The sequence below is a fragment of the Corvus kubaryi genome, unplaced genomic scaffold, assembly GCF_017639235.1.
Source record: "Corvus kubaryi isolate FWS band 111438036 unplaced genomic scaffold, C.kubaryi_AGA036_p1.0 37300, whole genome shotgun sequence".
Classification (NCBI taxonomy): domain Eukaryota; kingdom Metazoa; phylum Chordata; class Aves; order Passeriformes; family Corvidae; genus Corvus; species Corvus kubaryi.
The window spans coordinates 5,997,489-6,012,798 of record NW_024581093.1 but is presented as its reverse complement, the minus strand read 5'-3'; the positions used below and the strand labels follow the sequence as shown (position 1 = coordinate 6,012,798).

At 59.9% G+C, this 15,310-nt stretch overlaps 3 protein-coding genes across 3 annotated transcripts in view; 2 read left to right on the top strand and 1 right to left on the bottom strand.

Moving 5' to 3' along the window:
* The first annotated feature begins 1,117 nt into the window (after window positions 1-1,117).
* LOC121664193 (C-type lectin domain family 18 member A-like) lies at window positions 1,118-5,703 on the top strand. Its single transcript, XM_042027297.1, has 12 exons — window positions 1,118-1,406; window positions 2,105-2,196; window positions 2,620-2,844; window positions 2,910-3,007; window positions 3,493-3,614; window positions 3,705-3,812; window positions 4,021-4,113; window positions 4,248-4,354; window positions 4,494-4,623; window positions 4,701-4,797; window positions 4,876-4,967; window positions 5,130-5,703. The coding sequence occupies exons 1-12, from the start codon at window positions 1,307-1,309 to the stop codon at window positions 5,165-5,167; spliced, it is 1,302 nt and encodes a 433-aa protein (XP_041883231.1). The 5' UTR covers window positions 1,118-1,306; the 3' UTR covers window positions 5,168-5,703.
* Window positions 5,704-6,504: 801 nt separating this feature from the next.
* Window positions 6,505-12,767, top strand: LOC121664194 (RNA-binding Raly-like protein). Its single transcript, XM_042027298.1, has 6 exons — window positions 6,505-6,610; window positions 8,672-8,750; window positions 10,993-11,043; window positions 11,378-11,526; window positions 11,859-11,972; window positions 12,258-12,767. Exons 1-6 carry the CDS (start codon window positions 6,574-6,576, stop codon window positions 12,467-12,469), a joined length of 642 nt encoding a protein of 213 aa, XP_041883232.1. The 5' UTR covers window positions 6,505-6,573; the 3' UTR covers window positions 12,470-12,767.
* A 1,367-nt stretch (window positions 12,768-14,134) lies between these two features.
* EXOSC6 (exosome component 6) overlaps window positions 14,135-15,310 on the bottom strand; it is a 1,985-nt gene continuing 809 nt past the window's right edge. Inside the window, exon 2 of the mRNA XM_042027744.1 lies at window positions 14,135-15,309. Within this exon, the coding sequence (XP_041883678.1) occupies window positions 14,881-15,309 (429 nt within the window). The 3' untranslated portion in view covers window positions 14,135-14,880. The remainder of the gene's footprint in view (window position 15,310) is intronic.

The window sequence follows — 15,310 nt, the reverse complement described above, 5'->3', positions numbered from 1 at the left end:
GCTCTACTGCAGCCTGGAGCTGAGGTGCAGCTGATGTTATGGTCTGCATTAACATAAGGGTCAGGCTTAATGTTAGAGTCAGCATTAGGGCTAGGGATGAGGTTAGGATTAGGGTTAGGATTAGAGTTGGTGTTAGGATTGGGGTTAGGATTAGAGTTGGGTTTAACATTAGCATTAGGTTTAACATTAGCATTAGGTTTGGAGTTAGCATTAAGTTTAATGTTTTGATTAGCATTAAAGTAATTGTTAGGGCTAAAGTCAGGTTTTTTGTTAGGGTTAATGTTAGTGTTAGGACACTGCCTCCCAGTGCCAAGGGTTCAGATCCATATAAGCAGGAGGGTTTGCATGAGAGTTGGGGTTGGCATTAGCATTAGTGCCAGGGTTCAGGCCAGGGTCAGGGCTAGACTCAGGCGGAGGGAACTGAAGCATTTTAGAGCTGGGTTTATGCTGACACTCAGCTCAACCCTGACAGCTTCTGGGTAGGATGCTTCCAGTCCCTCCTGCCTGTGGCATTTCAGAATCCTGAGTAGGGATGTCTGGAGCCCACATCTCTGACCTGTGCCAGGAGAGCACCTGGCATGGGTTCTGGGAGCCCTGTGCTGGGGCAGAGCTTTCAAGGTGCTGTTGAGCTCCCTGAGCAGCCCGGGCTCTAAGACCCTTGCCCGACCCCGGGTGCCTACAGAGACAAGGCCCCCTTGGGCCCAGCATCTCTCCCGCCGCCGGCCCCCGGCTCTCACATCCTCCCACCTTGTAACCACGCTGCCCAGCTCTCCGGAGCGGGTATTTGGCTTCATGCCTGCAGCGGTGTGTGTTACCTCCTCGGCATGTTTAATTCATGGGGCAGGAGGAAGGCTGGCAGCAGGGGCCCCCTTGCTGCCCCAGCCCCTTGGCTTCCAGTCTCCCATTGTCCCAAAGTGGGTGCCGCTTGCGACCCCGGCTCCGGCTGCCTTCACACCCCGACCCCGGCTCGGCAGCGGGGCTGGGGCAGAGCACGGAGGGCTGACCCCGCTGCGGGACATCCCGGCGGGGCTGCAGTCCGGGGCCCCGGGAGTTGTCTGCCACATTCGCTCCAGCGAGCAACTGTTTTGACAGAGCTATTACTCACCCGTCAAGCTTTTGTTCCCGCTGCCCAGCGGTGCCTGTCTGGAGTCCTGAATAGGATCAAATCCGGCAACCAGACACACACACGCACGCAGGAGCGCGCGGCCGAGCTCGCCCCAAAGCCAGCGCTGCTGCGGGGCGGCTCGGCTCTCCCCAGTCCTCCCTCCGGAGCTTGGGGGTCTGGTCCCCCCATTCCGGGGCTTAAATGAAGCTTTTGGTCCTGCTGGTTTGCAACCTCCTGGTATGGAGGGTGGGTGAGACGAGGTCGGATGCTCCAGAAAAGTTGTCCCCGCTGGCTCCGGGAGGTAACTGGGAGAGGGGCTGCCTCCCCGGCAGCAGGGCTGGGAGGCAGCTGGTTTGGGGGCATGAGTGCACCCTGAGCACCATCCCCCTGGGCCAGACCAGATGTGTGGGGGACTGGATGGGTGATAGGCACCCAGGGATGGCACTGGGGGGCTTGGTGGGTGAGGGGGGCTGAGGATGGAATGGGGCTGGGAGAGAGGGCATGGGTTTGGTGATGGGATGGAGCTGGGGGGCTCTGGGGCTGAGGTTGCAGTGGAACCAGGGGGCTCTGGGGCTGGTAATGGGATGGAGCTAATGATGGAAGGGGGCTGGGGGTCCTGCAGCTGGTGATGGGGGCTAGTGATGGGTCCAGCCCAGTGGGGTCTGGACCCCTGGCAGGACAGAGGTGGGGGGGCAGAGGGGGTACATTCCTGGCAGTCTCAGCCCACCCGTGCGAGACAGGGGCCCAGCAGGCTGTCCCGTCCCCCCCCCCCCTCCCCCCCCCCGGCCCCTTGCCCCTTTTGTGCTCTCAGCCCAAAAGCTCTTTCTTCTCTCCCCTCAAGTCTCCATGGAGACCCGGGTGCCTTCCCGGTATCCCTGGCTGCGGTCGGACCATTCAGGGGGAATTCCCACGGCCCCCCGAAGGGCAGGGATAGGGGGAAGGCACTTGTACCCCTCAGCCCCCTTGGCCCATTCTGTACCCCCTCCTGTCCCACTCTAGCTCTCAGCATGAAGGAGACCTTCCTGGTGCTCTCACTGCACAACAAATTGAGGAGCAAAGTGCAGCCCCCCGCTGCCAACATGCAGAAGCTGGTGAGCCCCCTTGCCGGTCCTGTCTCCCACCTTCGATGTCACATCCACCTCCCACTCCGTGCCCAGGGAGGTGGGCAGCCCATGGGTGATACACAGTAGTTTGCTAACATGCTAATGAAGCAGAAGAGCTGGCTGATGTGGGGCCCCTGGGGAAGAGCATGCCACCGGCACTGCCATATCCAAGGCACACCAAAAGCAGGGCTGGTCCCTTGAGGTGCCTTTTGGGGTCCCCCATATCCCTCTGATGTCTCCTGATCACCCCACAGCTGCACACATCAAAGGCAGCACTGGGCCCTAGGGATCCCTTGCAGCACCCCGCATGTCGGCCCTCTGTGCCCCCCAGTCACCCCCTGGACTGACGGCCTGGGTGGTCCCCAAACCCTCTCGGGCTGTTCCCTGGGTGGCTCATGCCCATCCCCACAGGAGTGGAGCGAGGAGCTGGGGCGGCTGGCGGGGGCACGGGCAGCGAGCTGCCTGGAGGGCCCCGCTCCACCACCAGCCCCACAGCTGGGCTGGAGCGAGGTCCTGCTGCCGGCGGGCGCCGGAGGCTTTGGGGCTGTGCTGGAGCTCTGGTTCGCTGAGGGACAACGCTATGACTATGGGACAGGGCATTGCGCCGGCAATGCCACCTGCCGCCACTACACCCAGGTGGGCATGAGGGGCATGGGGGGGCCGCTGGGGTCAGGGCCCCAGTGACAAACGCTCTCCCACAGCTGGTGTGGGCCACGGCGGGGCAGCTGGGCTGCGGCCGGCATCGCTGCCCCGGCCCCCACGGTCCCAGCGAGGCTTTCGCCTGCGCCTACTCCCCGGGGTAAGGGGCTGCGCGGTGGGGCCGCGGCATGGTGGGTGCGGCTGAGAGGGGCAGAGCTTGGCGTGGGTGGGCAGGGCTTAGCGGTGTGGGTGGGGTCTCAACCGGGTGTGTCCAGGTAGGGCAGGGGTTGACCTATGGGATGTGTGGCAGGAGGGGGAGCGGAGCTTGTCCCGGTGGTGGGTGGGGCTGTGCACTGGAAGGGGGTGGGACTGGGTGGCGTGGGTGGGGCTTGGAAATGTAAATAGGGCGATGTTTTGGGAGTGGGCGGGCCTGGATGTTGAGGGCGGGGTTGTGTGCTGAAGTGGGCAGGGCTGAGTGCCATGGACAGGACCGAGTGTCGGAAGTGGGTGGGGATGGGCAATGTAGGCAGGGCTGTGATTTAGAAATGGGCGCGGCTTTGCAATGTGGGTGCGGGCTTGCCCCGGAAAGGAGTGTGGCTTGCCCGGGTGGACGGGGCATGCTCCTCCAGCTGCCTGTGGGGCCAGGGGCAACTGGGAGGTGGCTGGGACACCCATCGTGCCCTACAAGCAGGGACCCTGGTGCTCCCTCTGCACCGCCGGCCTCTCTGGCTGCTTCAAGTCCTGGGACCACAGTGGCGGGCTCTGCGGTGAGTCGCCCCTGTCACCATGGTCCCTGCATGGCCCTGGTGATGCTGTCTCCACCCCTGACGCCCTCACTGCCGCTCTGGCATTTCCAGAGGTGCCCAGGAACCCCTGTCGCATGAGCTGCAGGAACAGCGGGCGCCTCGACATGAGCAGCTGCCAGTGCGCCTGTCCCCGCGGCTACACGGGCAGGTACTGCCAAGGTGAGAGGGCACCGTGCAGCCTCCAGAGGCTTCGTTCGCAGGGCACGTGTGTGCAGGGTGGGCATGGTGCATGCAGGTGCAGGGCCGGTGCAGGCATTCATGGGCACGGCCGGTGCAGCGTGGGCAGCACAGCCAGCACAGGGGGAGCAGCGCGGGGCGGCAGGGGCTGCTGAGCCCCCTGACAGCTAATGCCGTGCTGTGCCCACAGTGAGGTGCAGCGGGCAGTGCCTCCACGGAAGGTTCAGGAAGGAGGAGTGCTCCTGCCTCTGCGACACGGGCTATGGTGGAGCCGAGTGCGGCAGTGAGTCTGATGCCACCTGCTGTGGGGTGGCATCAGGGATCCACAGGCAGGGGACCCCAAAGTGGGGCAAAGGGTCCTCTGTGGGCCCAGCTCTGCCAGCACAAGGACCCACCTGCTCCTGCCTGTGCCCCCAGCAAAGATCCATTTCCCCTTCCATGCCTGTGACGTGCGGATAGACAGCGACTGCTTCATGGTGTCCCCTGAAGCCGACACCTACTATGGAGCCAAAATTAAATGCCAGGTGAACTCCTGGGGTGCTCCAAGCGTCCCTGTGCAGCTGAAAAGTGCCACCCAAGCTTCCAGCTCCCCTGGGCATCTCTCCTCTGCCTGGCATGGGGCTGGGCCATGCAGGTGAGGCAGACTGACTCCCTCCCCCACAGGAGAAAGGAGCGATGCTGGCCCAGATAAGAAACCAGAAGGTTCAGGACATCCTGGCTTTCTACCTCAGCCGCTTGGAGATGGGTAACAGGGTGACAGACACTGATTTTGAGACTGGAAACTTCTGGATCGGTGAGAGAGAGCAGTGGGCAGGGGGCAGGGTGCCCAGGGTGCTGGCAGACATGCCAACCCACCTCCTGCTCCCCCAGGTCTCACCTACAAGACATCCAAGGCTTCCTTCCGCTGGGATGTGGGTGAGCCATCCTCGTTCACCAGCTTCGCTTTCGGGCAGCCAGACAACCAGGGGTAAGTGGATCTAGAGGACACCGAACTCTGCATGGTGTGCCTGCTGACTGGCTTCACCACCCTCCTGGTGGGACACAGGTTTGGGAACTGTGTGGAGATGCAAGCATCAGCCGCCTTCAACTGGAACGACCAGCGCTGTAAGACCCGAAACCGGTACATCTGCCAGTTCGGTGAGTGAGCGGCTGGGAACCCTCCCGTGCCTTCCTGGGTGTGCTGGGCCCTGGAGGTGCCAATCCCCAGCTCTGATGGGTCTGTCCCTTGTTGCCAGCCCTGCCCAGACCTCTGTGTCTTTCCTGGGGTGGGAGGCACTGACTCTACACATGCCATTGCAGCCCAGGAACACATCGCCCTGTGGCAGAGGTACCCCTGAGCTGGTAGCCCTGGGAACCGGCCAGCGCTGGCTGCTGTGCTGAACCTGTGGCTCAGGAGGACCCTGGTGCTGTGCCAAGCCTGGACCATGGCTCAGGAGGATCTCCCCACAGCTCACTTGTGCAGGGAATGAGGGGCTGAGGGGACCCATGGCGCTGGGACCTGGCAAGAAGGGGTGTGCTGTACGTCAGCATCCCTGAAACAGCATCTTCTTCTGCCCCTCACCTTCTTCTGTCACTATCACCCTGCAACACCCTGGGCAGGAGATGCCCTTGCAACAGCAAAGTACAACAGCATCCTCCTCCCAAACCAGCAGCTGGGCTGTGTCTGGACTATGGTCTCAGTGTGACGAGGGGCCAAGGGGGCTCTTTGGGGGTGCAGATCTTGGCACAGCTCAGGGCGAGGATCAGGCTCAGCTCTGAGCCATCATCCTGACCTGGGCGAGAACGCTCCAGCCTGGTGGGTTCCTCACCATCACCTGGTCCTTCATCATCATCTGCCCAGTCATTAATAAAGACCCTCTCTCCTTTGGGAAGAGCAGTTTGTCTCTTTTTCATCCCCTAAGCGCACCAGACTCTCCCTAGCCACAGCCCACATCCTGCCTGCACTGGGTGGAACCTCCAGGTTCATCTCTGGAGTGGGTTCTGGGGTTGCAGGAGCCAAGGCCAGCCTTGGCTGAACTCATCTTCAGCACATGGGGTTGTTTTGGAGGAGTGGTGTTAGCCAAGAGCTGCTTCTTCCAGCCCCAGTGTGGCCCCAAGTCACAGCACCCCGTGTGCTGAATGCAAGCTTGTAGCCTCAGCACTCATGGGTGTCAGTGGGTGCTTTGAAGGGGACATGCCACTGCCCTCCTCCTTTCATAACAGCCCACTCCAGTGCGGGGCTGGGAATTAAAACGTCCTCAGCCAGGACATTCCGTGGCATGTTGGTTGTGCCCTGCCTCAGCCAAGGGAAGGCACCATCCACATTGCTGGCCTGGGCTCGGGGCTCCGGGCAAACTGTGTAAACCCAGGGTGAAAGTGAGCTGGCAGCCAGGAGGGCAGGATCTGGCAGGTGGAAGGTGCCAGGAGGATTGAGGTGGAAAGCAGCCCAGAGAGGATGAGGATGGAGATCCCGAGGGCGGGGTCCGGCAGGTGGGAAGGGGCGGGAGGATGGAGCTGGAAGGAGCCCAGGGAAGATGAGAGTGAGGCTGGAGCTCCCCGGGGCAGGGTGAGCCCGGTCCCCGCGGTGCCGGCAGTGGTGCGGGCAGGGACGGGCAGCGGGGCTGCCACAGACCCCCGTGCGGGGCGTGGTGTCCCCTGCCGCGCCGCGGTGGTGCGGCCCGCGGCCCCCCCGCCCGGCGGTGGTAGCGCCCGGTGGCAGCGCGGTCGGTCGGGCGCGGGGCCGGAGCGGGGCCGGAGCGGGGCCATGACGCTCTTCGGCAGCGGGGACGCGGGCTGGAGATGTGAGTACCGGCCGGATCCTACCCTCCCCGAGTACCCCTTCCCCCGCGGGATCGGCTGTCCTTCCGCACCCCTTCCCCGGGAGATGCTCGCCCGGCACCGGGATGCTCGCCCGGCACTGGGATGCTCGACCGGCACCGGCAGCTTTGACCGAGGCGGGGGTGTCCCCCTGCAGCCTTCTGGTGCCTCTAAGACTCTTCACCCTGGACACGGCACCCTCCGGGGTGCCCACCACAGCGGTACCAGTCCCTCCCCAGGGCTGGATGGCCTCCCAATAGCCGGGATGCCTGGTTCTCCCCATGGCATCGCACCTGGAACAAGGATGTCCTCCCGGTACAGGGATGTCTCCATGCCATTATCCCTCCAGACCATTAGCTCCAGGTCGGGAATATCTTCTCAGTACTGGAATGCCCCATGCCATTCTCTCCTAGGACAGGGATTCCTCCCAGCACTGGGATGTCCCCATGCCATTCCCTCCTAGGACAGGTATTCTAGTTCTGGGATGTCCCCATGCCATTAACCCCAGGTCAGGGATGTCCTCTCAATACTGGGATGCCCCCATGCTAATACTGCCCCCCCCCCCCAGGATAGGAATATCCTCCAAGTACTGGGATGGCCCTCCTTGCATTATTCCCCCATACCATTACTCCACTAGGACAGGAATATTCTCCCAGGACACTTCTGTTACTGGGGAGGGAAGGGAGCCCAGACACAGGGCCAATCAACCTGGGGTGGTCTCCTGCCCCAGCAGGACAGTCCCCATGATGCCGGTGGCCTGTGACAGGGTGTCTAGCCATGGCTGGGGTCCCTGGCTGGGGTCCTGCTGTCAGGGAGGAGAGTGGGTGTCTCTGCTGGGTGGATGTGATGGGCTGGAGAGAGGGGTGTCAACAGCAGGCTCTGGCCCTGAGCAGTGAGCGTGGCCATCCCTAGGGATGCTGCTGCACCCACGGAAAATGGGCACCAGCATTTCCTGGTGCACACTGAGCACCTTCCCCAGCTCATCCTAAGATCAGAGCCAGCCTACAAACTTTGCCACACAAGGTGGCAGCCTGGAAAGCAAACAAGTTCCAGTTTCCTTCTGCTCAGAAACCCTCTTCTCTGTAGGAATAGCAGGACCTTGCTCTGACAGCTGTGGGGCTTGAGAGGCCTGCGGCCAGTGTCCAGGCTCCTGGGAGGTCTAGACTGCTCTGATGGGCTGGTGTGTTCCCAGATGACTTGAGAAACTTCAACATGGTGTTCCCTGGTGCAGTAGCATCCACAATGTCACCCATGGAACAGTTGGTCACACTTACTATGGCCAAGGGTGAGTGTGCAAGAGGGAGCCCTCAACTGTCTCCTCACCCCAGTGGCCAGAGAGGTTTTGGAGTGTCCCAAAATTACAAAATTAAATATATGGAGATATTCACAAACCACAGCATCGGTGCCTCTCAAATGTATATGTAGAAAATTGATCCAAGTTGGCTTTTCTATGGATGTTGGCTGTGAAATCCTAAAGAAGGAATGAAGAGCATTGCCAGGGAGGTGTGATGTGGCATCCCAAGAGGCATCTCCACCCCACACATCATCACACGTGTCTCAGCAGCCTTTGGGAGGGTGAAGCAGCTGGACACAGGGCTTCCCCCATCCCTGGCACCCATCTGTACTCACAGGCATCCTGCTGGCCTGGATATCCCTGAAAAATAGTCCAACCACCCAGCAGGAGTGATAGCAAAGGTGGATTCATCACAGTGGTGGGAAATGCCTCTGCAGGTTAATTACCTCCATCATCAGAGGTGCTTTCTGCCACCCTAATTGGAGCCTGCCCAGCTTTGGGTCCCTGGGACAGGGCGCCCATGGGAAAGGACAGCTGGAGCCATTACATTTCTGGAACAACCTTGGGTTGCTCCTGTCCATTCCAAAAACTTAAATCTAGAGAGATCTGCCAGCCCCCTGCTCATCCTGTGGGTGCTCTCCAGCCGGGAGAGAAGAATGGCTGGGAAGCTGGTGCCAGAGATGTGTCTGTGTGGGGTAGGATATTATCATCCCCTTTCTTTCCACTGCTCATTCCCCTCCTCTCCCTTCAGATCTGGACATGGCCAGAGAGCCCAAGCCGAGCCGGGCCAGGCTGGGCCAGAAGCAGCAGCACAGCAGCAGCCTGTACCAGTGAGTGCCTGTGTGCGGGGCGGGGGCTGCCCTGGGGACTGGGGACTGTCCCACACCTGGCTCCTCTTCCTCCCCTGCTCTCCCTCACTCTCACCTCTGGCTATTCCAGCTGGGAGGCATAGGTAGGGACATCCCTGCCTCATCCCAGGGCTCTTGGAGCATCTCCTGGTGCACTGGTGCCATCTGCAATCCTTGCCAGGCTCCTCCTGGTGTGTGTCATTAATGGGTGTGGGGAGTCCCCTTCCCCATCTGAAGGCGGTGGGAGAACAAGCAGAGCCCTGTGATCTCCACGCCTGCTAAAGTATTGCCCCCCAGTAACGGCTTCACACTGCCAGGGGGCAAGTTTAGGTTGGGCATAAGGAATGAATTCTTCCCTGTGAGGGTGGTGAAGCACTGGCACAGGCTGCCCAGAGAAGCTGTGGATGTCCCATCCTGGGAGGTGTTCAAGGCCAGGCTGGATGGGGCTTGGAGCAACCTGGTCTAGTGGAAGGTGTCACTGCCCATGGCAGGGGGTTTGAAAGGAGATGAACTTTAAGAACTCTTCCAACTGAAACCATTCCAGGATTCTATGATTCTATGTCAATGTCAGTTGCAATTGTGCCCCTTAAATGCTGTTCCTCAGGGACAGACACCCCTGCAGAGGCACAGAGGAGTGGCAATGGCCCTGAGGAGGGCAGTAGGTGATGGTAATGGTGCCAAAAGTGGTAGATGAAGAGCCTGTCCCCATCCCTGTGCACTCTTGGCTCCATGTCTCAGTGGATGTGTGGTGAGAAGGGGATCAGAGCTGGGCTCCTGTCTTGTTAGAGCTTTATTGTGAACGCCCTGACTGAACTAATTGCTCTGCCCGTTGCCATGGAGCTGAAGGGATGCAGCACTGGAGGGCCGGGACTGCCGGCCCCCTTGGGTGCTGGAGCGTGGCAGCCACTGCTTTTTCTCTTCCCAGGGGATGCTCTGAGCAACGACCTGAGCCAGGAAACCCCTTGCTGTGTCCCCAGCTGGGTGCTAGACCCCAAGACTAACTGTCCTGCAGTGCCACCAGTTCTCCCACAGCACAAGGTGGCCTGTGACATGCCCACCCCTTTTGGCATGGGCTCCATACAGCATCAGCAGCCGTTGCAGGGGGCACCTCCCCTGTGCCCTGTGTGTGGGTTAGGACACCTTTCCCACTGCCCATTCCCCTCTTCCCCGGGGCAGGTTGCAACCTTCCTCCCTGATAGGCAGGAGCTGGGGATGTGAAGGACTTGCTGTCCCCATCACAGTGATGGAAACTGGGAAGGCAGTGAGCTTGGACCAAAACCTCCCAAAATACACCCCAATAATTATACCCCAAGAGTAAAGCACAGGAGCAGGTGGGTCCTGGTTCCCCAGGGCTGCCAGCTCACCCTTACCAGAAAGGCTGGTGCTTGTGGGCTGTGGGCTGTGCAGATGATTCTTGAAGAAGGCAGGGTGGCAGTGGGACAGGGGATGCCACTGCCCCGTGATGGGCTCCAAGCTGCCCTCTGGGCTGGGCAAGCCTGGCCTAGGTTTGGTGCCCCAGGCAGGGCAGCCCAGCTTGCCTGCGAGCCCCCCAGCAGACCTCCAGCTCTCCCTGAGCTCCCGCACTGATCCTGCAGCGACGAGTTCATCTGCAGCCAAATCTGGAACCCTGGGGGACCTTGTCCTGGTCCCCCCATTCCTGGCAGCATGAAGGCTCCCTGCTCCAAGTGATGCTCAGATCAAGACTGACTCCCCTCGGGTTAGGCTCAATCTTATGCTCCCTGACTCTGCAAGAACTGAAGCAGCAAAATGAGCTTCAGCGTCTTTCCTCTTCCTCCTCTTCTTCCTTCTCCTTCCCTCACTCCCTGCTCCTGGTCCAGAGTGCATGATTTATTACTGGAATGTCACTGCTTGTAGTAGAAGGGATCTGTTGACAGAACACTTCTTAATTTGGAGCCAAGCGAGTTGGCACAACCATGAAATGTAACATCAGGTACTCTAAATGCAGCTTCCTGAGGGCAGACCCTGCTGATGCTGCCCCAGGGACTCTCACCATCCCACTCAACACCCTTCTTTGCCTCTGAGGGAGATCCCTTCCAGGGCACAGCCACTTCCTGGACCATGCTGCAGCTTGCATGGGATCCTCCAGGATGCCTCCTGCTCCCCAGGGATGAAGGTTGGGTAGGTGCTGTGCCCAGCAGTGACTGCTCCATGGTGTCTGTGGACCCACAGAGCAGCTGACATGTTCTCTCTCCCCCTCCTGCAGCAGTAACTGTGACCTGGACTATGATCTCTACAGGGACGACTTCCCATACCGGTGAGCGCAGCATCCCAGGAGCGAGATGAGCTGAGCATGTGTGGGTTTGGCATGCGATTGTATCTCTGATCGTGGAAAAGTGGGGTGTCCTGGGCATCCGGCCCCTTGCCTTTGACAGAGGCTCAGTGGTATTTCCCCACTTGGAGGAGCTGCATCTTCCCCAGGCTTGGGGGGCCTTGGGGAGGGGTACTTGGGGAAGAGACAACATGTGGGCAGGGCAGTGCCCAGGCTGGGGGTCCTTTACTGTGCAGGGATCCCAGGAGATGCTCTCTTGGCTGCTGCTGCTGCATCTCTGAGGTTGTGCTCACGCCACCCTGCTCTTGTGCCCTTGCAGGGTGTACGAGTACCAGAAGATCCCCCCACTCATTAACCGTATGCCAGTCAAGACCAGACGGACTCACTTGGGAGCAGGAAGCAAGAGCAGCCTGAGTCCCCAGCCCAGGACAAGGAGCAGCACCAGCGCCACAACAGGACGGACAAAGTGTAAGTGCGACAGGGCTGGGAGGAAGAGAAGGCTGAGCTATTGTGTCTCGGTGCATTAGAGCAGTGCCAGAGTCCAGAGGTCCCACTTGGTGCTGACCCTGTTGCTGTGAGTCCTCAGCTCCAGCAGACACAGCCTGGCCTACACTGGTGTGCTGGCTGTCCCCTGGATCCATTCCTGTTCCCCAAGGATGCCCAGTGGGGAGGATGTTTCATAGAGGAGAATGTTTTGTGGAGGAGAATGCTCCAGAGAGGGGGGTGCTCTGGAGATGGCTGCCCAGGATGGCATGTCTTCCTGGCTTTGGGTGGGATCCTCACGGCTCCTCTTCCCATAGTGCGAGCTGAAGAGCTGCACTCCATCAAGGGGGAGCTGAGCCAGATCAAGGCACAGGTGGACAGTCTGCTGGAGAGCCTGGATCGCATGGACCAGCGGAGAGAGCATCTCACAGGTGAGGGGACCGGCCACAGACCCTCCAACACTTGTGTGTCTGTGCTGGGCAGCTCACGGGCACACACGAGCCTGAGTACTGAGCTGGGTGTAAGGAGAACCTTCCCATGAGCCCAGGACATCCAAAGCTGGCTGGGCAGATTCCCCACGTCCTTTCCCTTCTCTGGGCTGGCAGGGAAGAGCCTGGCCTTTTGGCCAGAAAGCTGGCAAGGACAAGGGAAGCTGGTGAGAACAGAGCTGGTGCTTGCACAGGTACCCCAAATTTCTTCTGTCTCTGCCTTTTCAGGGTCTAAAGAGAGTGAGAAAAAGAGGGCAGAGCTGGGGACAGAGTCACCATCCCCAGTAGGAGAGGGGTCACAGGAGTTGCGGGGGAAGGAGAGGACTGGGGCTGACAGGCACAGCGACCTGCGCAACATTGACAGTGCCGAGGAGAGCACAGACACAGAGGAGACGGTAAGAGGAGGGCCAGATCCTCTGCCAGGCTCTCTGCTTCCCTAAAATCCACCCCTGCTTGCTGGTGAGGGATGCCTGGAGCAGATGAAATGCTCCATCGGGGTTCCTCAAGCCGTTCCAGCTGAGTGCCAGGGCTAAAACTTTTGGCACATCCAGAACATCCTCAAGTACCCTGCAGCAACCCCCTGGGTGTGCATCACTCCAGCACCAAGGCTACAAAAAACCCCTCAGAGCAGAAATATGTGTTATCAAAGGTGCTGCTCCCACACTTGCACTCCCCACCTGCGTGTGGGAACCCAGGTACCGCCGTGCTGGGCAGGGTGCTGAGTTTGATCCTGTGTGTGTTTCTCCTCACAGGTGAAAACCCACATGTCGGACCCTGAGGGCAGCCAGTAGCCAGACTGGAATGCTGTGGCCTTCCCGTGTGGCCAGCCCTTCCCAGCTTCTGTTCTTTATTTCTTTTGAGGCTTCCAGGTAGTGCCACATATGACATGAGGTGCCTGCCCTTGGCACGGCCGTCCCCTACCACTGGCAGCCCAGTGTCCCACCTTGGGAGTTGCCAGCCAGCTCTGGCGAGAGAAGTTTTTGTGTTCCAGTGTGCTTTTCTTTTTCCTCCTGTTTTCAGACCTATGGATAAGCAGAGGTGGCCTGGGGAGGGAGGGGAGCAGTAAAAAACCAGAAAGGACCATATCCCAAAGGAGTGTCCCAAAATCCATCTGCCTTGCTGCCAGTGTCACCTCACCCACAAGATGCTGTGGAGCACAGAGAAAGCAGCCCAGGGCTCCCACCCCTATGGCACACGTGGCATCCCGACCTTCAGACCCTGGGTACTGGTGCAGCAGGCATGGGTACAGCCCAGGATGGCTTTCAGAGCTGCTCAGCATCCCATCATAGAAAGAAGGAACCACCCTAAGCCAGCTCTAAGAGGCTTTTGCAGGATTTTGGGATGGTGCCAAGCCTAGCTCTGATGTGAGCTGCAGGACCAGCAGTGGGGCAATGCCAACTGAATCACTCCCATTTGCCCCTGCTCCCAAATGTGTTTTCCTTACTGGTTTTCCATGGGCTGTTCTCAGCCAGGCATCATGTCTGTGGCCAGCAGGACTCCAGTAAGAGCTTTACAAGGGCCCCTGGCCTGCACCCAAGGAGTCCTGGTCCCCCCTGGGCTCCCCAGTGTCACATTTTGGTTCCGTGCCCCTAATTTCTCAGTCGTCCTTCTCTCACTGGTAGGAACTTATTCAGTATTTCTAGTTTGCTCTGGTAAAAGAGTGTATTGTGTTGGAAAGAAAAATAATTTGTATTTCTTTTCTCTGGTTATTCGACTCCAATGCAGTTTTTAACCGTCTGAAGTGCACATTTAATTTTTGTACCCCATTTTATGTGCTGTCAGACACAACCCCCAGCTCTGAGGGCTTTCTTGGATGCTGCCTTTCCTACAGCTCAACCCAGAGGCACGAGTGCAGCTCTGCCCTGTTTCCCAGTGGAAAATACCCAGAATATTCCCTACCAACCCACCATGGTGCAGCTTGGCAGACAGGGCCACCTCCTCCACTCCATCTCCAGGAATAACCAGATTCCAAGGAAGCACCCAGCTCCCCCTGAACTCCTCAAGGACAGTGGGAGCAGAGGGGGTGACCCTGACTATGTAAGTGCATCCTTCCACCTCTGCCCATAGCTGGCAGAGGCCCCAGGAGGGTCATGCAGGCAGAAGACTCACCAGAAAAAATATGATTTATTATTATGAAAAAACTAACAAAACACAACTCTGCCACTCTGAAGCACTGCCTGGGCAGGAAGTCCAAGGTGTGCACAGTCCATGCCATGACGTGGTTCCTGCCTGGATGCTGCCTGCGTGGATGGTTATGGTGGGGAGCTTGGAGTGAGGGTTTCAGCCTGGTGCTGTGACCAACCCAGAGGGAGATGTGGAGTCCTGCAGTGCCAGCAATTGCTAGGAGGGAGGTCTCAGGCAGGCTCCGGCTGCTGAAGCAGTATGGAGGCTGTTCTTGAGGGGCTTCAGCAGCATGCAAAGCTGTTTGGGTCCTGAGGTGCCAGTTAGGAATGGTCTCCTGCAAGACGGGGGCTTCTCAGGTGCACTCTGGGGTGCTTGGGCAGTGTGAGGGCTGCTTTGGGGCCCCCCTGGGGGGGGGGGGGGGGGTGCAGATTCCAGTGTCCTTGAGCACAGTTCTTGGGTCTCCAGCAGTGCAAAGGTTGGCTCATCCAGTCTCCAGCAGCATGACACATGGATCAGGCTGGGCCTGGGGGCTCTCCAGCAGTTACAATTAAACTTAAGCTTAAACGTAAAAAACTTCTAATATTCTAAAAGTAAGCTTATTTTAGTCCCCAACAGTGAGGTGTAGATCAGGCAGGCTCCAGGGGTCTCCGGCAGCACTGAAGGCAGCTTGGGTGGGCTCTGGGAGATGCCCCATCTTCAGACTGAGGGACGCAGGTCTCAGGGGCACTCAGGCACTGGTGGCGGCGGTGGCAGCGGCGGTGGCAGCGGCGGCGGCATCGCGGCGCTGGGCGGCCCGCAGCAGGCTCTGCCGCAGCACCGGGTACTGCCGGTGGCAGCCATCGAGGCCGAGCCGCAGGGCTTGCGCCCAGTCCTCGGGCGGGCCTCCCCGGCCGCCGCCCAGCACGGCCGACACCTGGTTGAGGGCGGGCAGCAGGGCCAGCGTGAGGCGGGCGGCGGCGCGGCGCTCCTCGGGCTCGGCGGGCTGCAGCATCCATGAGGCGGCGGGCGCGGGCGGCCGGCACAGCGCGCAGCCCACGGCCAGGTCGTACATCTCCACGCCCGCGTCCGCCAGCGCCAGGGCGGCGGCGCTGACGGCGGCGGCCAGCGCCGAGCCCCCGTCCTGCAGCAGCAGCGCGCTGACGGCCAGGCGGGCCCGC

What these genes read in the sequence shown, in the direction of transcription:
- LOC121664194 (XM_042027298.1), top strand. Translation starts at nt 6,574, where the DNA reads ATGACGCTCTTCGGCAGCGGGGACGCGGGCTGGAGAT. An exon ending in AGGGACGACTTCCCATACCG is followed by an intron (nt 11,044 to 11,377) that starts GTGAGCGCAGCA and finishes GTGCCCTTGCAG; the next exon opens with GGTGTACGAGTACCAGAAGA. An exon ending in CACAACAGGACGGACAAAGT is followed by an intron (nt 11,527 to 11,858) that starts GTAAGTGCGACA and finishes CTCTTCCCATAG; the next exon opens with TGCGAGCTGAAGAGCTGCAC.
- LOC121664193 (XM_042027297.1), top strand. Translation starts at nt 1,307, where the DNA reads ATGAAGCTTTTGGTCCTGCTGGTTTGCAACCTCCTGGTATGGAGGGTG. An exon ending in CACGGGCAGGTACTGCCAAG is followed by an intron (nt 3,813 to 4,020) that starts GTGAGAGGGCAC and finishes CTGTGCCCACAG; the next exon opens with TGAGGTGCAGCGGGCAGTGC. An exon ending in GAGCCAAAATTAAATGCCAG is followed by an intron (nt 4,355 to 4,493) that starts GTGAACTCCTGG and finishes CCTCCCCCACAG; the next exon opens with GAGAAAGGAGCGATGCTGGC.